Raw genomic sequence first — 23839 nt, 5'->3', positions numbered from 1 at the left:
CTCAATGGGAATTAGTTGCCATATATCTCTATATTTTTTCTTTTGCCCGGCATTGAACCCCACCTTAGGTTCTGAGTGGTGTCCTCCCCTCCCCGTATCTAAAAAAAAGAAAGTACTATATTTTGCATTTTAAAATTATTTACTACACAAATTTTAAACAATTTTATTATGGAAAATTAACTAATAGTATTTTCTTACTTTTTTTAAAGGAAATACTAATGGAAATACCGAGAGTCAAAGAAACTGACTATATTAAATCGTAGTAGTAATTTAGAGTTCGACCGCAAAAAAAAAAAAAAATTATTTCATCCAACCCACTTAAATCGACCTAGTGATGTTGGTTTGTAAATTAAAGTGTGTTTCTATCAAGGTCTCATATTCAATTTTCTTATGTGTCAATTTTGTTGGGCTAGTTCATACAAAACAAAAACTCTGACTTTAAATAGGACACCCACAAGCAAGTAGTGAGATTGGTTTTCGAGTATTAGTTTATCCTTGAATTGGATATTAAGATTTTTTAAATAAAAAAAAAAGAAATTGTTTCATCCCGAAAATATTATTTTTTTATAAAATTTATTTTTCGCAAAATTACACTACAGGTCCTTTATCTTATTTTTTTGTAACACTTTGGTCCTTTATTTTTTTTTTGTAATAATTTGGTCCTTTATCTTTTTTTTTTCGTAACACTTTGATTCGTATCTTATTTATTTATAAAAAATAAAGGACTAAAGTGTTACAAATAAAATAAGATAAAGGACCAAACTGTTACAAAAAAAAGGACTAAAATGTTACAAATAAAAAAAATAAAAGATCAAAGTGTTACAAATAAAAGATAAAAAAACAAAATATTACAAAAAAAAATAAAAAATCAAAGTGTTACAAAAAAATAAGATAAATGAGTGCATTTACTTTTCAATTTTTTGGTTGTTTCAAATCAAAAGCATTACCAGACATTAATTCCAGGGATTATATCTAGTCTTGGATTATATCTTGGCTCTTGTCTTGTCTACTGCAGAACTAGTACATTTACTTCCCTCTCTCTCTAGGGGCCTAGGCACTTGAAAACGTGTCTCTTTTTGTTTCCAAATCTTGGAGAACCGTGTTTGACTTACAAGAATTTTCCGAGAATGTCCCAACTCCCAATACAATCCTATTTTTGTCGGACAAAAATTTCTCATCGGAACAATTTTGTTCAAATTTTACTAGTATTTATTTTGCGATCTTTTTCTAAAAATAAAAAAATTAATAATTAATAATTACAAGGTCTATTATATCTATATACTGTATTATGATACACCTTAACAAAATATAATCAAAAATTAATTTTTAGGTTTATTGTATGATTAATGTACTTATTTAATCTATAATATAGTCAAAATACATTAATCATATACTAATATTATAATGAACCTAAAATATAACTTTTATTTATATTTTGTTACGGATGGAGTAATTGATAAGTTTTTTTTATGTGACTTTTATTAAGTGTGCTAAAGGGACAAAGATAACACTTTGATGCACTTTGGGGATATTTAATAATGATTCAAATTTTAACAAAGAAAGGGTAAACTTTTTTTTTGGTGATAAAGAAAGGGTAAACTTTATAAGTGTTTAAAGGGACAAACACAACACTTTAATGCACTTAAGAAACATTTTTTACAATTCCATAGGCGCTACAAACTATATATAATGTATCGAAGAAAACGATGAGATTTATAAATTTTAAAGGGATAAAACATTATATTTCGCAAAAGGGAGAAATATGGCTAAAACTGTCAAATTTGTTAATGTTATGATTATTATCTGTTTTTTCGTATTTCTTATTGCAATGAACGTTGATGGTAAGTCATTTTTATCCTTTTTCAAAACTTCTTAGTTATTTCCTAGATAATTTTAATCTCATTTTAGTAACATTTTTTCATTATCTTTTTTCATTATAGCGGTGGTCAATAAAAAATGTAATCAAGATTCTGACTGTCCAAAAAGTATGTGCCAATCACCTTTGAAACGGAAGTGTGTAATGAAGAATACACCCCTTTCCTCAAAAAACGGCATATGTACGTGTGTTTGATTGGTGTACCCAAAAGATTCTGCTACAAAAGTTCATAAGTTGTCATTTAGTTATAGTTATTATGTATCCAATAATTTGAATTTTTCGTTTTATATTTTCATGGACCTTGAAGTTATGAATTTGTACTCTAAGATGGTAGTATAACGAAATGAAATAAGGCAGCAAAATATTATTTAAATTGTTTTCTTCTCTCTTAATTCCGGAGATATTGCCCTACTTTTAATTCATGATCAGAGATACTCCCTCTGGATACATTTATAAGTAAATTTAACTTTTTTTGTACATTGAAAAATTTGACCACATACATCCATTTTTCAATATACCAAAAAAATCAAATTTACTTATAAATAAGTCCGAAGAGGGTATCTTATTTTTCTTTTCGACCCTACCCATCGGAATAACTTTAATAGTTAAGTTCAAAAATATTTTTCATGTTACTTCTAAGCCTATAATTTTATATTAATTTCATAATATTGTCGCACTTAGTGAATCCATTGAGAAATATTTATATGAACACAAATCCAAATAAATCTATTTTAGGCACACATACAACAAAGAAAAGAATTAAAGAAAAAATATTAAAATTATATTAATTGATGTGACTATTTTATTTTATTACTTTTAATTTTTTAAATTTACGTGTGCACGCCTAAATTTGTGTCTAAATCCCTTGTGCCTATGTAAGAATGCCTTGAATCCACTACGACCACCAATAGTCATGTGCTACATACGACCATATCATATTGGATCACAAAAGAAAGTGAGTGGAAAAAAAAAGTAAAAGGAGAGAAAGTAAGTGAAAAGTGAAATGATATTTTATTGTTTAGTATAAGAGAAAGTGAAAGGAAAGAAAACTAAAAAGTAAGAGAAAAGAAAGATGTATATTTGTACAATGATAAAAATAGCCTAAATTTTTTTTTTGGGGGTTTTTATTTAATTTTTTATCAACTTTAATTAAATTTTAAGTCAACCTTTTATACAAATTTCTTCAATTAATTACAAGAAGTCAAGAAGAATTTTAACGAAAAAATAGGAGCCAATACCAAAACATGTGAGGCTAATAACTTTGTCATAACTCATAACATTACATATTACTATTAAAATAATAATATTTAAAAGGGTTATTTATGTCTTTTTATCCAAAAAGTTGCCACATCTTCCACTTTCCGTCCATTCTTGAAGGGAAAGGAATTTTCGGTGGGTCCCATCATAAACTTTCTTTCCTTTCCTTTTTGTGGTGTTACCAAACGATGGAAAGTGTTTATTTCCACTCACTTTCTTTCCTTCTTCTAATCTTTCCCTAGAACCAAACATAGTGTTAGTTTCATTCGGTTATGCTTTGTGCAAATAAGTGATTTTCATGCAGTAATCAGTGATGATGACTTAGTGTACAATCAAGGTACAAAACTACTGAATACTGTGGCTATATAAGTTGATTGTAACCTTAAATTTTCATAGGATCTAATCATCTATCACTTGTAATAGTATTGTCCTCGAAGTTTTATGAAGGAAAATAATGATTATAAATATAGCAAAAATTTAAATTTTTTTTCTTTCATGGATTATTACGAATGATCGACTGAATCAACAAATCGATGTTTATACCTCTTGTAGCGCAAAACATTTGCAGCTGAACAGCTTGTTCAGCTTCTGATCACGATCAAAACAAACTAATGATGCCTCTACTCAGACCACACGAACAGAGCTACTTCAATCCCATTACATCTGATTTGAATGAAGGCTTAGAGAGATAGGGCGCAATTTATGATTAAGAAGTTAGGATTAATGTTCACTTTTTGCTTCAACACAAGAGTTCTATTTATAGTCAAAAAAGGGTAAACTTGGAGGCCAAAATCGAATAATTGAAACTTAGCGTCAGAATCGAGCAATTGTGAAATTTAGGAAGTTAAAATCAAACATTTGAAACTTGGAAGTCACTAAGTTTGGTCTAGTGGTAAGGAATTTGGGTAGTATGCATGAGATATTATGTTCGATTCTCATTACCAACATTGTAAACAAAAAAAAAAAAAATTAAAAAAAAGTTTTAAAACTTGAGGAGTAAAAAATGCATTTAAGTCTATTTTTAATTCACCAATAATTCATCAAGAGAGCATGAAAAGTTTATGATCGATAATTATGTATAGTTGGATTCATGGAAATGCGCGTAAGAACCCAAATTTCTAAACCCTATGAGAGCTAGAAATTATTTTGAAAGACTATTTATTGGATAATTTTTTTTAATAAGAAACTTTTTTTCTTTCAAATAACATATCGGCTAGAATTTCACTTTTTTAAAGTAATTAAGTGGAGTTTGAACTCCGATCTCTACATCTTATATGCAACATCCATACCAATTAAGTTATGCTCAAGGGGACCTAGTAAAAAACATTTTAGTTACATGTTTAGTTGGATAAAACATGTTGAATGAGCCAACAGGGTAGAGAGATCAATTCGTCTTTAAACAAGGGAGAGGGAAATTGGTTTTGATTTTTTTTTATAGGATTTTTTTTTACAAGGTTACCAATGAGAATTCAATCTAAGACTTCATGCATAGTAAAAAAAATTCTATGGACGAACTATAAATTATTGAGATCTCTTCTCCTAAGAATCAGAGTTAATACTGAAATAAAAAATTGTAAATTGAAGATCAAAACAAAGTTCACTAAATAAGAAAATTGAAAGGGGGATATAGTATGATTTATGGTTTTATGGCATGGAAATGCATAAAGGGGTGCACTCTCTAAATTCAATAATTATGGGTTGATCACACTAAATTCAATATAAAAATTATTGTGATATCCTCTCTCAAAGAGTTATCATGTAATACAATATTGTATCACTAACATACAAACTCAAAAATTGTATAACCAACTCAATAGTTACAACAATCTTTTAGTTAAAAATGGTCTGAAGAGACATTAAACAATTAGAACCTCAACATGACAAGTAACTAGATTGTGTTGATACCTGAAGAGGCAATGGTAAAACTCAGTGATGCCTAAAGAGGTAGATAATACTTTGTGCCTTGAGAGGTAGAATAATAATTTGTAATAAAAAAAGATAAAGAACCAATAGTGTATAAAGAGACAACATAAGAACATCAAGAAAAGTGATTATATCCATTAAGTTCAAATGTGATTATCAAATAACTGCTGCTGTACAAAATATTTCAACAAAATGAAGTGTTCATTTTGAGAATAAAAATCAGCAACACCACATCGCCTCCATACCTTTCACATAATTTTCATCAACAATATAAAAATCAACAACATCAATCAATAATTGAAATTCAAGATCCTAAGAATGCATCAACCTTTGCATTTGATGATCTAGACAAGAATTTCATGCAAATAGGTGGCTGCACTCCACCAAGAGCAAGAAATGAGCTTGGAAGTGACCAAATTCCATCTCCACAAATCAAACCAGAAGCAACAGCCGGTCCGAATGCATCAGCTTTAGCCCTATCAAGCTTCTGCCACACAAACAATATCAAGCTTCCAACACACATATCAATAGCAAAATAGCTTCCAATGTAGAAAGGTATAGCCATAGCCATAGGAACAGGAATGAACTGGGAATATTTGTCTCCGACCACATCACGAATAAAATTAATAATTATAGCTGCAGCGAAAAACACATAGCAAAGTACGAGACAGTTTTTAGGAAGAGCGGAGACACCGTCCACACCTAGTATAGCCATGTTTCGATAAACAAGCGCATAAGGTGCAGGGTATGCTGAACCGGGTTCACCAAGAGTACCGAAAGCATGGTAGAATAGCCAGAAAACACACGGTGATATAACACATCCCATAATAGTTCCAATAACTTGGCTCACAAACATGGATTTCGGTGAAGCCAAAGTCATGTAACCTGTTTTGAAGTCCTGCATAAGATCTGAAGCGGTTGAAACAATGTTCATCATGACACCACATGCTGCTAAACCAGCTAGGACACCACCGTTAGATGCGCCTGCCCAAGCACCGATAGTGAAGATTGCTAATTTTCCGTAGGTCGATGCAAGGGACCAATCTGTTAGTCCACAGCCATAGGCATTGCAAAAGGCTAGTACCGGTGCAATCAAGTAAATGCAAATTATGTGATACCACTTTAGTTGGTGGAAAATATGGGGGAGAGCGATGGTTGAGATTATTGCAATTATGACATAGCCTGCAATAGCAAACCAAGAGGGGATTTGATCTTTGAGGAAAAACTCGGTTCTGCGCTTGTCATCGTATGAAAGTGTAAGAGCACCATTTGGACCATTGGATGGTGCCACACTTTCGTTTGTGGCAAATTGATTATACAAACCCCAAAGAGTGCGGCCAAGAATTTTCACAAAGTTGTATAGACCATCTCCAAGAATCATTGCTATGGCTATGAAAACCTGTGATTTAAAGAATACACAATTAATTAGAAGAAGAAAAAACCAAAGGAATACAGTATTAATCAGAAAATTAGTCACACTAAAAAAGATCTATTGCATAATTCAATATATGTAAGAGTTTAATAGATATACATTATTGGTGTGAATCGGTTTTGCGCCAACATCCGATTAGAAACTATTGCCATTTTCCCATATCATGCTATCAATTTCAAAACACAAAATCGAATGATGTGGCAAAATAGTAGATTTTAATGTATATCAGTGTAAAATTGGTTTACATTGACGTGCATATACTTTAAATAAATCCTACTATGTAAACCTAAAATCTAAAGAAAATTGAAAAGTGGAAAGGCAACTTACTTTGTAGCCTTGAAGACCATGTAAGCTGCTTTGTTTGAGATCAGCAGAGTACCAATCTCCTTTTTTCGCATCAATGAGAGGCCACATGACACCCCATGAAAGAATTCCACCAACCAGCAGGGATATATTGATTATATATGGACATATCATCCCAACCCCCACGTAGGTAGCCGAAAAATCAAAGTAGAACATCCTTTGATAGGCTTCTAGACCAAATGTGGGGAAGCTTGCAAATCCACAAGCATCACCAGCAGTGAAAAACCATTGGAAGATACCCCATAAGAAACTAAAGGAGAAGAACTTTCCCAGTGCTCGTACTTGCTTCTTTGCTAGTTTGGCGCCTTCTGTTGTATGGAAACTGTTGATAAGATGAGCTGTTGCAGTACCACTTGGATATGTCAATCTGAAGTCTATAACCATAATCTGCAACAAGGAACATTAAAACAAAATGTCAATTCAACATGAAATAACCAAATAGCTTAGATTCATTGGCAAGGCTTTACGGTAACGGTTCAACTATTTTAAATTGATCTTGTTGGAACAAAACCGCAATTGAACCACTCAAATAACCAAACTACAGATAGTACAGATTCACGATTCAATCAGTTGAACCATCTAACAGGACATTCAAATAATTAAAAAGGTCAATATTGTAAGGGTGTTGTTGGTTACATTTTATTCATTATTTAGTTATTGTACCTTTCGGAGTGGAACCACGGAAAAGAGACCAAGAAAGCTAACAACAAATAGAAATGCAATCATCCATCCTACACCAGGACTCTTAACATCCATGGCACCGGCTTCATCTGGAATTTGTTTTGCAACAGTTGGACTCATTGCAAACAAGTAACTACCAAAGCCACCTACATAAGCAAATCAAGTCAACGAATATGTGTCAACAACAAATAATGTCTTAATTTGCATCAGAGTTTCTCTTCTTTTTTTTTTAATGGAAGCATCAAAGTTTCTCTATTACTAACTATTAGAGCATCAAATTTTTATCCAACTCAGAGTTCAAGTTGAAATTAAGGTCTAATATATACTCATTCCAATCAATAATCAACATTGAATTGAAGTAATTGCCACTTAAAAATCATGAAAGACCAACTGAGTTAATTAGTAGTAGCTAGCACTTAAGGTTTAGTTGCACAAACTTCTCAAGAGGGGCAAAATAGTATATTTACATGACAAACTTTAAAATAATCAAACTCTATCTTATTACACCATCATGAATAAGGCCAAAACAGTCAAAATGTAAGCACTACTACTAGATAGATTGTTCTTATAAAACATTTATATTTATATTATTACTTATCGTGTTAAACTTAATTCTTAAACATGCACATTGTATGATTATGATAGATTAAGAAAAGGACATTTTGCAGTTAGCAGCATTCCTTTCCTCCGATCATGATCTCTTTGAATCAACATTACTTGAACTTGTCTAGACTAATTAGAGATGATCAATCCCACCATCCACTTGTGAGGGTTCCATTTATAGCCGGAGTTTTTTTTTCTCTATATGGATTAGCCCACCGAAATTGACACCAAGTTGAATCGAATCTAAGACATTGAGAGGAACACACTCTAACATCTCAAGCAAACACCAATAACCCAAGTGAATTTAGTAGTAACACTCATGAAAACAACTTATAGCTTATTTGAACAATTTGACTTTATTTTACATTTTCTTAAAGAAATGGCCTATAAGAAAAACTTATATGATAATTGCTTATAGTACAAACTAAAACTTCAATAAACTTTTTATCAAATCATGGTTTTAGATTTAACTTATCTCTTGTATTGTAATATAAAAATCTTGAGGGAATCAAAGGAACACAAATAGTATACAATAAAATATACTCCTATTGACTTATGATTAAATTAAATTAAAAATATATACTTTTCATTTTCAACCAGCAGAGGAAGGGTGACGGGACCACCAACACAAACACACGATTTGGCGGTGGTGACCTCACAGTGAGACCCACCACCATGATACACAAAACAAGAAAACACATGCAAATCCAAAGAACCAGAAGAAACCCAGTAACCCCAATTGAATTGAATTCACATATCAAGCATAAAAATCAAATCTTTTTCATAAAAATAAAAACTTTATAAGACATTAACAAAATGGGGTTGATTAGAATTTAGAATAGATTAAGATTAGATGATATAATTACCGCTAAATGCAATTCCACTTGCAGCAACAACACAAGTCTGAATAACAGTATTCTCCTGTCTTGTAAAAGGTTGAATAAGAAAACCCGATTTAGAAAGCAATTTAGTCCAAGTCTTGACAAAGAAGAACCCTAACAACCCAGCCGAAACATTCAAAGAAGGAATAATACCAGTTGTAAGATTAAGCTTCATCACGATGAACGAGAAAAGCACTGATAACAACAAACTCACTAATATAGCCCTAACAGTAATCTGTTTCTGCCATGTAGGTACTGATTTTCCTTCAAACCCTTTTTCAATAGAAGGTTCTTCTTGTTGTTCATCATTTGACATCGCCAAAGTTTCATCATTGTTTGTCCCATCAACGTCACCGGCGACAACACGTCGGTGGGGTTCAGCGGCCATTGAATGTTTTGTTGTTGAAAATTATGAGAAAGAAATGGAGGCGATGCGGTTCTTTGTGTGTTGTTTTTGTTTGTTTGTTTGTTAGTTATACTGTTTGTGATGTTGAGCTGTGTGTTTGAGTGATTATAGCTGTCGTTTTCCTTTTTTGTTTTATCGTAGGTTGACCTGTTCTTTATTTTTAGTAATAATGATGGTGGTTAATTAAGGGATTAATGAAAGAATTTGGACTAGCTTAATTAGAGGGATTTTACTTGATTTGAAACGTGTGTGTTACGTTTACGTTTGTGTCCTTCTGGTATTAGCAGTTTTGCATTAATGTGATTTGGTGGATGGTACTGTCATGTCATCATGGCTCTGTAGTAATCTCCTCAACCAAATCTCAACAGATTCTGTAATGCAACACTCATACTAGTATGTCCATTTTTATAATCATCCGGATTAATGAAAGATATTCTTTTTTTAGAGACGAAAGATTTGTGTGGTATCGGACTTGAATTCATTGTTGTCGATAAATGATGCATTGATTATGATTGTTGATTTGAGATTCAACAATTTATGTTTAAAATATTTTACTGGCCTTAATTATAAGTAAATTTCACTTTTTAGATTTATTGAAAAATCATTGTATTTGGCCTAAAGTGAGTTTAGATACGTTGACATTCAAACGAATCTAAAAAGTAGAATTTGCTTATAATTAAGGTCAGAGAGAGTACACTTTTATAAAGCCAAAAGATCTTATATCAGAGATCAGACAGGTCAGATCAATTAATCAGAGTGTGTAATTGTGGGAAATTTGATTTCAGTGGAAACTAGTCATGAATTACGTAGAGAATTAATTGACTACATGTGTTGTTTAAAATTGACTTTTACTTGTTGTAGCACCCTAATTACACCACCTTTTGTTTAAAAAAAAAATTGACTTTTACTTTCAACCTTTACATTTTGATCTAAAGGCTATTAATGATTTTTATCATTCTCACTAGATATTAACATTATTCAGGGTAAAGTCAAAACTCGCCATTTGCCCAAATTGCAGAGGGCAAAATACGTAAGATTAATAAAAGTTATTTCTTGACCAAAATAAAATGAAAGTCATTTTTTTTTTTTGTAGATAGATGAATGATAAGTCATTGGAAAACTCACACACATTTGGTATAATCTATCAGGTAGATAGAAAAAATGAGTAAATGACAAGATATTGGAAACTAGCACAAAATAGAGGGACCAAGATTCGAACTCCGATCATGACGTTCAACCTAACAATTTCGACGTTGATGCTAGTTGAACTAGAATTTGTGTATTACTTCATCCGTTCCCTTTTAAGTGTCGTTGTTTGACCATGTACGCTATTCACATAATCTACTTTGACCATAATTTTTTGTCTCGACGAATCATTTCAAAATATAAACTTTTCAGAATTTTTTTATAATAGATGATTAAAGATATTAGTGATCTTGATGCCATTAGAGATTGATACACTAATGAGGAGGAGGAAAAAAACAAGGGTGAGAGAGCACCTCACCTAGTCCCGACAATCATTCAGACCCAACATCTTGCAGTTACATTGTTGGCCTGATTACTGAGAAGCTAGAGACAATTTTTTTCCATGGATAATTTGTTGGTGTATATAATTTGTATCGATAATTTTGTCGCGCTCTACGGATAATTAATTTAGAATTTGTTGCGTTTACTTGATGTTTTAATTAAGGATTTTAATTTGTCTGCACGGTTGTGTTTTGAGGATTATAAAAAATAGGTTTAATAACACAAAACAGAACCTATTGCATCTTAGAACTACACAATTCGCATGATAGAGTGCTAACCATATCCCCTAGTTCGCATTCTATCATGTGAACCACGCCGGTGCGCAAATATTTTTAATGTGTGGTCTAAAATGTACTAACAGTTTGTATGATCTAAAACGCACCATAAATCATATAAATAGATGTGTTTGTTTCATTTTCATTCACAACACAGAAAAATTGACATTTATTTAGTCGAAATGAACTCATCTAGCCTCAGTCTACTACAATAGGAGAAAACTCACTTTGTTTAGGATCAACATCGATATTATACTATGCGATCTGAAACATCAACTTAACGGTCGTCTCAACTATGCTGATGCAAGTAAGTGGTCGGTGTTGAGTATCGTCATCCGTAACAAACACGTTCCGCTAAGTCCCAAACAAGCGATGGAGTATTTGAAACTCGGTGCTTTCGAACTCAACCATTTCGAAGCCAACAATTTTAAAAATTCTAATTTTTTTACCCAATCAACGATAAAGATATTGCAAGGAAAATACCTTAATTTCTTTTTCTCCATATTGATCAAATTAAATACAAGTAAACCACCCCTGAATCATGCATGAGAAACAACCTAAGTGATTAATCCTCCAATTCTCCCTCTTTGTGAAACACAACACAGACACCCATCCATTTTGTAATTTCATACCACACTTCGTAAATAACACTCAAGACTGGTCCAATAATTTTTAAAAGTAAGTGAAGTCTAAAACAAATTTAACTACTTTCAATATGTCAAACTAGTTTTAGTCTTTGTCAAATGTTTCTTAATTTGACCTCTCTGCAAATATTTATTTCAATTATTGTCAAATAGGTCTTTGTCTTCACCCACTTTCTATCAAAATTTAAAATAGTCTCTGATATTTTCAACTTATCGGCAAATTAGTCACTATTTTAAATTGACCGTGACCAGGGCCGGTCCCGAGTATTTGGAGGCCCAACTTAAATATTAAAATGAGCCATTAATAAACAAATACAATTTTTTAAAAAAAAATCATGTTTTACACAAAAAAAAATTGAAATTCATGCTCTATTTAAATTATAAATAACATTAAAGACACAATAATTATCATTGTAAATAACATAAAAATATATTTATCATAATCAAGGCCAATTTTAATTTAATTTGAAATAAATAGAGCTAAAATTATGCAAAAAAATGAAATGGCTGGGATTTGAACCAGATACCATGCACACACAAACATCACAACTTACCACTAGTCTATTAATGCAAATGCAATACTTAATAAAAATTGACAATATATAACTATTAATAATGTAAGGTCTCGAAATTTTGTGGCCTAAATTTTTATCGAAATTTGGAGGCCCGATGCCGTCGCATATGTTGCATGTGTGGCAGGGCCGGCCCTGACCGTGACTACGTGACACTTGTGTGATGTCATTGGTTGAATAACACTTAACACTTCCTATCAACACATTTAACGGTGTTAGAAAACGGATGTCAACATAGAAACCAAATTGAAAAAAAGTTTAACAAATGCCGACTAATTTAAGATATTAAAAGAGTGAGAGATCTATAATTGAGAGTGAGTTACAAAAAAAGTGAACAATTTTCTAATTTAATCTATTAAAATCCTTTTCACACCTACTAGTTGCGTGCCTTAATAAAAGAGAAATTTTCCTTCGAAACAAACACTCCCCTGAAGAAAAATATACTCCCTCCGTCCCAAAATATAAGACCTTATTGATCACTGCACGTATGCCAATACATAACTTTGATTACGAATATATTCAATTCTCTATTAGTAAAAATTATAGAAATTTGATATTTTATAAATATTCATCGAAACAAATCAAACATGATACTAATATTTACATTTATACATTTTTAGAAAAATACGGCCAAAACAAGACATATAAATAATGCATTTAGGTACCGTTTGACCCAACTTTTTTTAGTTGTAGAAGCTCTTATAACTATAAAGCTAGAAATAATAGCTTTGTAACTAAAATAAAAATTTGTCAGTAAATCTTACTTTTTTTTATATAAAAAAAAGGTTAAAGTTGTTTTTTTTATTATAATAGGGTTAAAAGATATGTTTGATAATATATTATAATTTTTTTCTAAAATATAGAAACTAATTTTTTTTTTACTACAGCTTTTGAAAGTTGTTATTTGACCTAGTTTCTTAGTTTTGAGAAGAAAAAAAGCTAGGTCAAACAGTACCTTAGTCAAATGAAATCTTATAAAATAGGACATAGGGAGTACAAAATAACCGATCATAATCCACTTGTTTTATTCATGTTACTTAACTAGAAAGTTATTCATTTTGTAAGTTTAGATTTGCGTCCAAATGAGTCAAACATGCATTTCAGTGCAAACGTTTCATGTTGTTATAAAGTTGTTTGGGTCACAAATTCTATGCAATTTTGGTATCTAAAATTGATTTTGAATGAAGCCAGAAAAGCCAGAAATCGAAGCTTACACCGCAAAATGAATTGATTCTGAAATTGATTAGTCTCACACATATTTGTCAACATTACTTATGTGGATCCAATTTGGATTCACCAATTACAAGATATTGATCTATGTGTAAAAGTCTTGAATCAAAGATGAAAATGAAGGAAAATATAAAAACCTTTGAAAAATTCTACAAGGAAGTGAAAAGTGAAGGAAACATACAAGAATCTAGAGGAGCAATATACCTTCAATTGTCCTTAAACTCTATTTTGTAATCACACACCAAAAGCAATTTTCAACAAAATATCCAAACATGAATTAATACGAATTCACTATTATGTTAATATATCCAAACACAAATCAATTTACATTTAACTCACTTTTAACCAAAATTAGTCTAGTTAAAACCAATTTTATCAAAATCAATTCTTTCTACCAGAACCAAACATACACTTAACTAACTGAGGGTAGTCTTTACGTAGTTTACGATCTAAAAGGGTGTCATCCTCTTTTTGTGGGGTCCATAACACCTCACCAGCCTGTAAGAATTTCAATTTCAAGGTTTCAGTAACTCTTGAAGAAATTAATGACTATATATAATAACATATGAAATGAATGTCTCTTTTTAACTTACTAATAATTTGTCATAGAGAAGGTTTTTAAGCTTTTGGAAGGCTTCGTTGAAATCTTCAGGTTCATCAATGGTAGGTAGCTTATGTACTCCTTTAGCAGCTACTAATAGTATTATCTACCACAAAAGACATTTTTCAAATATAAGAAGAAAGTGAAATATATCTTAAATGATGATAAGAATAAAAAAAAGATATATATGTAGCCTTTATGAATATCTCAAGAATTCTTCCACCTCGAAGAAAGATTTAACATCAAGTTCCCAATCCAACCAAAATATGAGATACAAGTTAACATCAATATGTGTCCTAATGAAGCAATATTGAACCATATGCTTCTCTACTCTCTAGTTAACATAAATTTGTAAATAAATTATTACGTAACCATCATGTGTAATTAAGGATTATATTGAAGATATGAAATATGTGGAAGATATAAATAATTGGCTTAACTACACATTTGGTCCCTTACGTTTATTTTAGGTTTCAATTTGGTCCCTTACGTTTAAAAAGTATCAATTTGGTCCCTTACGTTTATTTTAGGTTTCAAGTTAGTCCTTTCCGTCAATTTTGTCACATGTGGCAGTCAATTTGCATATGTGGACTGACACGTGGCACTTGGACACAGTGACACGTGTACTGTTCAAACGTTGAAAGTGACAAAACTAACGGAAAAGACTAACTTGAAACCTAAAATAAACGTAAGAGACCAAATTGATACTTTTTAAACGTAAGGGACCAAATTGAAACCTAAAATAAACGTAAGGGACCAAATATGTAGTTAAGCCTAAATAATTGTACAAGTAAAGGTTATCATAAGATCAATTTATAATTTTATAGATCTCAAGTAGTATGATAGAAAGACTCAGATGATGCTATTAAAAATGGATCATTGGAAAAAGTTAAATCAAATTTATATATATCATACCACTATGTACTTCTCAGGCCCAGTGAGAAGGTTCTCTTTTTCAGGATTCACTGATTTTTCAAACTGCAGCAGAAAACTATTAGTTGGTTGATGGCTAAATCTCTATTATTTGGAACAAATTTATGAAATAACTGTCCAATAGTTGAAATTGAAGTTGATAAATGATATCTTTTTTTTGTTGATGTGCATATTCTAGAAACAAAACTTCTCTCGTGAAAATTTTCTACAGTGGAATCATAATCAATCATTTATTCTCTAGATGTTGTCAAAGTCATTAAGAATAAATTGAAGGTTGAGGATTTCCACTGGAACTCTACGGCAAAAATTCCACGAGAGAAGATCTGTTCCCGCATATTCTAAGAAATCGAAGTGCATTTTATAAAATCTAATTAAAAATTATATCATACCATGGTTTCTTCATTGCTAAAACTATCATTACTCTGACTTCTTATACGTGTCTTATTGTTGTTGTTCAAGTTGACTAATGTCTCTTCATCAAATTTTTCCCTTTCTTCAATTGATTGCTGGATATAGCATTTTTGTCCATCCTCCTTGCTCTTTTTAATATCCACCTGCCAAAGTTTGTTCATTTAGGTTAACGCCTATAACTCATATTACACTTTGGAGAATGAATGATTGAACTTACAGATGAATATCCAGCAATACAGTAACTAAGATTTTTATCCAAAGCTTGTATTGTCTCTGTAACAAAAGGCCAAGCAACAAGAAGTATATCAAATACAAAGCCTTGTAGAATAAAAAATGTTCATTGTTAGTAAAATTATAGAACAAAACATTATTGCTTGAAATTAATTTTTTTACGCAAGCAAAATCATATTATTTCATTATTATAACTAATATGAGAAATACAATTCGGAATGTGATAAATAAAACACAGCGAGGAGCATGGGATAACGCCGCTCTTGAAAGTCTTTGTTCAGTGGTGTCTGCCTCCACTAGGTTTTGTGAAGTGGAACTTCGTTGCAGACTTTTATAAGGAGCAGCAGTGTGTAGGAGCGCAGGGTATGCAGTAAGGGATTATAAGGGCAATTTCATAGCTGCAAGATCAGACTGGTTCCCCGTAGAGATGACTCTGTTGAAAGGAGACGTGCGGTATCTATGGGATCACGCAAAGGGATTTTTGAAATGGGTTGCAAGATTGTTGCGGATGATGTGCACATTGAAAAATCAAATAGATCCAAGTATGGCTAGATATTGCATGATCGTAGAGCTTGGCCAAAAAGTTATAATAGCTACGAAGTTGTGTTTTCTAGGCGACAAGGAAATGGTTTTTTTTTTTTTTTTTTTTGAAAAGGCAACAAGCAAATGGTACAGCTGCAGTTTTCCATCTTCTCGTATACTGCCAAGTGCCAAAGACAGTATTTGATCTGTGCATAACATGGTCTACTGATTTTGTTCTGTTTTCCCAAAGCTGTAAGTTTCGTCTCTTCTAGTTCTAGAGACTCCATGCTAGCATAGCAAAAGTGACCAGCTATTTCTGATTTAATTTCTGCCACAATTTGATAAACACATCATCAAAACATTCAGCTTCATCCATCAATTCTTCCAAGTGTTCCAACCTTGGCCAAAACAATAATTTTATCCAACAGTCTACACTGTCCAAACATAGAAGGAATACATGCCAATTTGATTCGGTATAATTGACATACCACACAGACTGAGCACCCCAGCTCTTTTACTACGCAACCTCAGTCTATTTGGTAAAACATCTCTCCCACCACATAAAATGCTTAATCTTTGGGGAATTGGTAAATACCAAATGTCCAACACAGTCCCTTCTTGCATACCTCCAATTGATCTCAACCCTAATTTTTAATATTCCCTTACCATCCCTCGGGAAAAACAGTTGCTAACAAGGGATTAATTCCAAATTCCTGTTTGTTCATCAACAGGCTGCTTCACTACACAAACAGTACGCGAGTGAATTGTGTGAGTAAATATGGATTACCTTCGCAACGAAGCCAAGGAGTATTCCAAATTGGGATTAAAAACCCATCACCAATCATCCATCGGTAACCTTCCTTCAACAACATCCGGGATGGCCAAATGCTACGACAGACATAACTAGGATTGTGACCAATGATTGATCCTAAAAAGGCCCCATCCAGGAAATATTTGGCTTTGAAAACTGAGAATCTATAGTATCCATGTTGCCATGTTGGTTAAGAAATTCCAACCTTGTTTCCTCAACATTACTTGAGGCTAGTTGACATCATATAATAATAATAATAATAATAATGACATATTTGTATACTATGTCGAACTCATCCTTACAAGGTGAGAGGTGTCACTATTTAACTCATTTCAGGTATTATCTATATTCAAGACTTGAGTTTTTCTCTATGACAACAACCATTTTCACAAGTTCAACAAACTAGACAAGATTATAACACAAGAATATTACTACCTATGTTTGTAAATAAAGATTCTCATTGACTAAATCATGACGACTAATCCAAGGGGACCAATCCCACCACCCACTTGCGGGGGCCCCATTTAAAGCCAGAGTTTTTTTTGCTCCGTATGGACTTAGCCCAGCGAAATTGGCATCAGGGGGAATCGAACCCGAGACCTTGAGAGGAGCATACTCCAAGGACCCAAACCAACACCACTGGAGCAACCCCATGTGGGTTTTAACTTTACTTACAATTGATATTGTTATATAAGTTTATCCTTCAAGAGAATAATCAATTTATCTATCTACATCAATAGTATTTATTTTTAATTACAGAAAGAGGTGTAAAATAATTTGAACTATGTTATGTTACATTTGAAAATTTGTGAATGGTCTTATTATAAAAGAGACAAAAAATAGTTATAGCGCAGACAAATATTTAAGAACAGAGGTATATATACAAGTGTTACTAGCAACTCACCTATCAATAAATTGCTCACACCTTCCTTAGAGGAAGTAACAGCAGCGTCTGCAATCCTAGTTAGATCTCTTTGTATTGTGCATCCGGGATCACTCGACACTGCAACCTAAAACAAGAAACACTAAAACATTTACACATATAAGAGACACGCGTTGATACTGGCAATAATTTGAATAAATAAAAAAATGAATTAATTGAATGTAATCACATGTATCGGTGTATAGATATGTTGCTAAAGAGACGGAAATCGAGTGGAGGTACTTTCTCACACCCTAAAATGCTGCCCATTTCACATCTTCGTTGATCCCCACAGTTCCCGCCGGATCCATCAACATTAACTAAATTACTAAATTTCTATTTTATTTTCAATTAAAGGACTTAAATATACAATATAAATGTTATTTTAATAAAATGTTCGAGGACAGAGTCTCCATCCCCAAATCTCCTCGTCCCATTCCGGCGGGGAAATTTCTCCGCCTTCGGGATCCCAAATAGAGGGATCCCCACTTGCAGATACAATTGACATCCCTAATTAAACAATGAAAACAACAATTGATGTTTATGATAACAAACCTGAAATTTGAGTACAGTAACTTTATTTCCATTAAAGTTTTGATTACAAAATCCAATAACAAACAAACCAACTGTGAAAACCATGAAGAACAAAATAGGCCCACTTGGAAGTTCAACACGATCATGAGAAGGGGAATCATACACATGATGATGCCGGTCATTTGCATATTCAGAATATGAGTCACTTGTGAATGAATCAGAAGAAGAAGATGAATCTGAATCTGAATCTGAATCTGAATCAAAGAAACTACCTCCTGCAGCACCTCCTGAAGCGGCTGAAACTTTGTTAAGGTTCGATGTGAATGATAACAACACAATCAGTAACAAAATGATAACACTGGTATGTTTTGTTAACAAAATCATTTGTGTTTTCATGATTGCCATGAATGAATGAACATAAGGGAATGAAAATTGTGATTGTGGAGTTTGGAAAATAGGTATCTTGTCTCCTAAGTTTATGACTAGTATAACTGACCCGTGCATGCGCACGGATTAATTTTCATTGAAAAATATGGATTATTAAAATTTTAATATTTTGTGATTTATTAACTAACAAAATTTACTTTATATAGTTAATGTAATTTATCTAAATATGAAAAAGGATACATATATTATAGATTTTAAAGGGGAAGGGCGAATTGGCCTCACGAAGAGTGAAACTCATCCACTCCCCATTTCCGACCGACGTGTTATTTTCTCCCCCGTAGCCATCTAACCCGGTCTGGACTACAATGCAATGATCTCATGAACATAGCAAAATTGAATAAATAAATTTTATATTATTTTTTAGATGAAGATCAACCTCCCCCGTGACCATATTTTTAAATGATTCTCTTGGTTAGAAAATAAAATTGAGAAGAGTGTTAATAACATTTTCTTAATATATTCTAGAGTGGTGAGACTCACATGAGCGTCACTCACTTAGAGAGCGAGTAATTGAAAGTATTAAAAAAATATTGTTTCCGGCTTTCTTGATTCTAAAACATGTTCATGGTTTTTTTTTTGTCAAGTAACATAGGCGGAAACTTTGTACTCTATAATAGTAAACACTAAAAATAATATGGATCTACACATTTTTTTGAACATCAAAAGAAAGAATTCTATAAATTGCGGAGAAAAACACTGAATTATTTCTTTTCTTTTTTTACCACCAGTTTAATATAGTTCGTGGGTCAGTTCTGACATCAAGTGGTTTTAGCCCCTTACAAATCGCAGTTGATATTATTTCTGATAATGATAGATCTCCATGTCATCTTTTAATTTATTCAATGCATATGATTATGAGGCTAAAAGTCAGTTATTGTTTTCAAATTATTTCTATTTTTAAATATCGAATTTCATAATTATTATATTCAATGTTATCGAATAATTATTTTGTTTTTTTAGTTTGATCTTTTATTTTTGTTAAGTTGCCTAATGATTCAAAATTACAAACTTAAAGTGAAAAAGTAGGTATGCGAGGTTCAAACTTCGGCCCCTCATCATATAATTGCGTATTGTGTATAAATGTTGTATAATTTAGATTGCACTTTGTCTGGTCTAATATAAAGAGTTTTTTTTTTTTTTTTGACTTAAATAGTCTAATATAAAGAGTTAGAGAGCTCATCTTCTTGTAACAATTTTTCCAATTAATATCTACCTAAAGAATGTGCAACTCATGTTGCAAACTAAAATCATCACTATATAACTTTCATTGTCGACTTTGTGACACTGTAATAGACATGTCTCAAAGTGTTTTGAAGATTTTTAAAACAATTATTAACCATCTGTCTTAACTTTCTTTACAATTACATTAAAGGCTCGAAAAAATTAAAAAATAGTAAAAAGTAAAGATAAAAAATATAGACATTCAAACACTCAATCTGATGTGTAGTTTTTTTTTTTTTTTTTAGAAATGTGATGTATAGTTATATATGTTACATGGATATATAATATGAAAGACTATATTAGTTTTTAGTATTAAATGTTTATCCCTGTGTATAAGATTTATAATAAACATTCATTTATTTATTTGTAAAATATTCATCCCCGTATATTAACAAATATTGCGAAATATTCTTCCTTGTGTATTAAATATTCATCCCCGTGTATTATTTATATTAAACATTCATTTATTTACTTGTAAAATATTCAACCCCGTGTATAGTTTTTTTTTAAAAAAAAAGTATAAGATTTCATATTAATTGGATACTTCTACTGAAATATTAATTCACAATAGTTAAAATACTAAATACGTCTAAAAGTATTTGAGACTTTTGGTAGACTCTAGTAATTTATAACGTAAGCAATTCAACTTTGAATTTCAAGGTGCATTTAGATTTTTCATATGTTTTTTTTGGGCCCCGATAATCTAAAGTTCGGCCACGAGGTAAATAAAGTCTGACAAAAAATGGTTCTCACATAAATATATATTATTTCAAGGTGCACGGGTTAGTTTTTACTTGTAAAAATATATATTATTTTTTATTATGAATGAATTTTTAAAAATTATTTTAATAATAATTATATTTTGTTATAAGAATATAATGATATTTGAATTTTTTATATATAAAATATTTTTACCCCGTGTGATATCTTACATGTGATTATATATTTTCATAGTAATTATATTTTGTTATAAAAATATAATGATATTTGAATTTATTCCGATGTAAAATATTTGTACTCCGTGTGATAACATATTTTATATCTTATATGTAGTGTATATAAATATAATCTCATGTAAAATGTTTCTACCCCGTGTGTTATCATATTAATTTTAGATTATTATTTGGGTTAAATATATTTTTGTGTAATTAATAAAATTTATCTCAATTGATAAGAACTTGATTCATTTTCTACAAATGCGTGATTGAACACCAGCTAGCAGTGTAAGTTTCTCTGTTGGCATTCCCTGATCATGAAATTTGAAATTGACCAACGTGACACTAATGACTATTTTTTTTTTGTGAAGTAACCTAGCGGCTAGAAATTTCATCATTATTATAAACAAAGACCGAGATAAAAGTTACTTAAGTCATGACTCATAGAGTAATGTATTGTTTTATCGATAACATTATTGCTACAATGTTCTATTTAAAATATAATGTTATTCAAAAATGAAATCATGTGATGTTTTTGCATATAAAATTCAATAAAATACATCAATAGTTAATTGGTTCAGTAATGATTGACGCTAGACATGGTAGGAAGGACCACAGTTCAATCCCCGTGATCGGAAGAGGACTGAAACTACTTGATACCAAAACTCATTCCCGAACCAGATTATACGGTCCAGTTGACCAGATATCGATGATGAAAACAAAAAAAAAACATTAAATTAAATAACTTTATTTTGTTACCATTTTGCATTTATTGTTTTTTATGAATGTAATATGATGATAAATTACTTTTATTGTGTTTCCTATTTTGCATTACCGTTTACTGTGTTATTAAATTATTTTCATTTTTTGACTCATTTAAAATATTTTCATTGGTGACTATATTTGCTATTTTTAGTATGCATTCAAATTTATGTTGACCTTCTTAATGGTCTCTTAATTATTTTGTGTGACAATTTTAATATTAATATTATTTCCTTCTTTATTTTTTTATCATATGAATTAATATTTGCTTTGAGTAATATTTTTATTTACATAATATAGATTAACGAAATTTTTCACTAATATTAATATTAACAAAAAATAAATAGTAAGGTAGTAAATTGCAATAATTATAATAATAAAACAAATAAACTGAAACATTTATTTAAAATAATTATATTTTTAAAAAAAAATTGGAATTTCTTTCAAACCAATGTTTTTAATATACTTTGGACAAACCAATTTCAGGTGTGTTCTTTAGGATTCCTTGCCTTTAAATATATTTTATTTTTTCAAATGAGACTGTACTCACTAAAACTATATTAACAGGATAAATAATTACAATAAAAGAGGAGGATAAAACCTAATCCTCTCAAAACGAAGATAACATATAACTTGAAAACCAAACTTGTTCTTAGGAAAACTATTACATGAAAAGAAAAGAACTAAAAAGTCTTATGAGAGCTCGACCGCAAGGTAATTAAAGGTTGTACAAAAATTATTTCCACCAAGAATTAAACTTGACTTCCTCCAAGCGAACCATCCTAACATCTGCAAGCAAAATGAAAATCTAGAAGTATGTGATAGTTGAAGAAACAAAGACACAAATAACAATATTATACTCCAAAAATAAAGGTAAATAAAATAATACTAAACATGAAATTGATATATAAAAAGTTAAAGAATTATATTGAACATATATCAGTCAAATCAATATATACAAAGCTTCTTTAAATGTTGTGTATTTTTTCATATCGTAAACCAAAGCCATCAAAATAGTTTGGAAAACAAAAAAATATATTCAAATATGCATGGTGGAAAACAATATTGTGTTGATCAAATGAAAAATGAGAGTCATATATATAGACCAAATTAATCAATATCATTCAATTAGATACTAATTCTTTCCCTTTCTTTCTTATTCTCCAAAGGAATATGCTATATTTTTCCTTTTATGGCGTGCAACTATTTCCTTTGTTATATCATAAGGCATTCATATTATTAATTTTTTTTTAGTTATTTTAGTTTATTGAATTTAAGATTTCCAAATATTTCCTAAACTATTTATAGAAAAGGTCATTGGTGACTATATTTGCTTCTAGCTAGCTAGCAAAGGTCATTTTGGTGACTATATTTGCTAATTATTTGAATGGATTCAAATTTTCATTGACCTTTCTAATAGTTTCTAAATTATTTCGTGTGACAATATCAATAATATTATTTCATTCTTTTTTTTTTCTTTTATGACTTTAGAATAAAAGTTGACCAATATTAATTTCTATTCAATTTTATTGCATGAAATCTTCTAATATTAATTAAGATTGATTTGCTATTAAGATTGTTATATAGAAATGACCCTAATACTTGACAAAAAAAGAAAAGAAAAGAAATGACCCTAATAGGTTGCCACATAGGCCTCAAGTGAATGATAGAATGCCACCTAATTAAAGGAAGAATGATAGAATGACACATAAGAAAATAATCAAGAGAGAGAAACTTGTAAATATATAAATAATAGATTTGGGATGGAATTAGGTCACAAATTTCGTTGAGATGTGAATGTGGCGGTGATTGAGGATCTTCTTTTTCATTTCCAACATT

At 30.9% G+C, this 23839-nt stretch overlaps 2 protein-coding genes and 1 long non-coding RNA gene across 3 annotated transcripts; 1 reads left to right on the top strand and 2 right to left on the bottom strand.

Annotated features, from left to right (window-relative positions):
• Positions 1-1657: 1657 nt before the first annotated feature.
• Positions 1658-2181, top strand: LOC123917433. Its single transcript, XR_006812456.1, has 2 exons — positions 1658-1841; positions 1941-2181. It is a non-coding gene; the product is annotated as an uncharacterized LOC123917433 (long non-coding RNA).
• A 2918-nt stretch (positions 2182-5099) lies between these two features.
• LOC123912713 (probable metal-nicotianamine transporter YSL7) lies at positions 5100-9607 on the bottom strand. Its single transcript, XM_045963269.1, has 4 exons — positions 9002-9607; positions 7515-7678; positions 6816-7238; positions 5100-6455 (listed from the first exon to the last, which is right to left on the bottom strand). Exons 1-4 carry the CDS (start codon positions 9402-9404, stop codon positions 5361-5363), a joined length of 2085 nt encoding a protein of 694 aa, XP_045819225.1. The 5' UTR covers positions 9405-9607; the 3' UTR covers positions 5100-5360.
• Positions 9608-13935: 4328 nt separating this feature from the next.
• Positions 13936-23839, bottom strand: LOC123918323. Its single transcript, XM_045970333.1, has 8 exons — positions 23758-23839; positions 18657-19117; positions 18084-18189; positions 15833-15888; positions 15594-15758; positions 15187-15249; positions 14264-14377; positions 13936-14168 (listed from the first exon to the last, which is right to left on the bottom strand). Exons 2-8 carry the CDS (start codon positions 19038-19040, stop codon positions 14052-14054), a joined length of 1005 nt encoding a protein of 334 aa, XP_045826289.1. The 5' UTR covers positions 19041-19117; positions 23758-23839; the 3' UTR covers positions 13936-14051.

Source organism: Trifolium pratense, linkage group LG3 (genome assembly GCF_020283565.1).
Source record: "Trifolium pratense cultivar HEN17-A07 linkage group LG3, ARS_RC_1.1, whole genome shotgun sequence".
Lineage (NCBI taxonomy): Eukaryota > Viridiplantae > Streptophyta > Magnoliopsida > Fabales > Fabaceae > Trifolium > Trifolium pratense.
The sequence above is the reverse complement of the archived record's forward strand: the minus strand, read 5'-3'. Positions and strand labels throughout refer to the sequence as shown.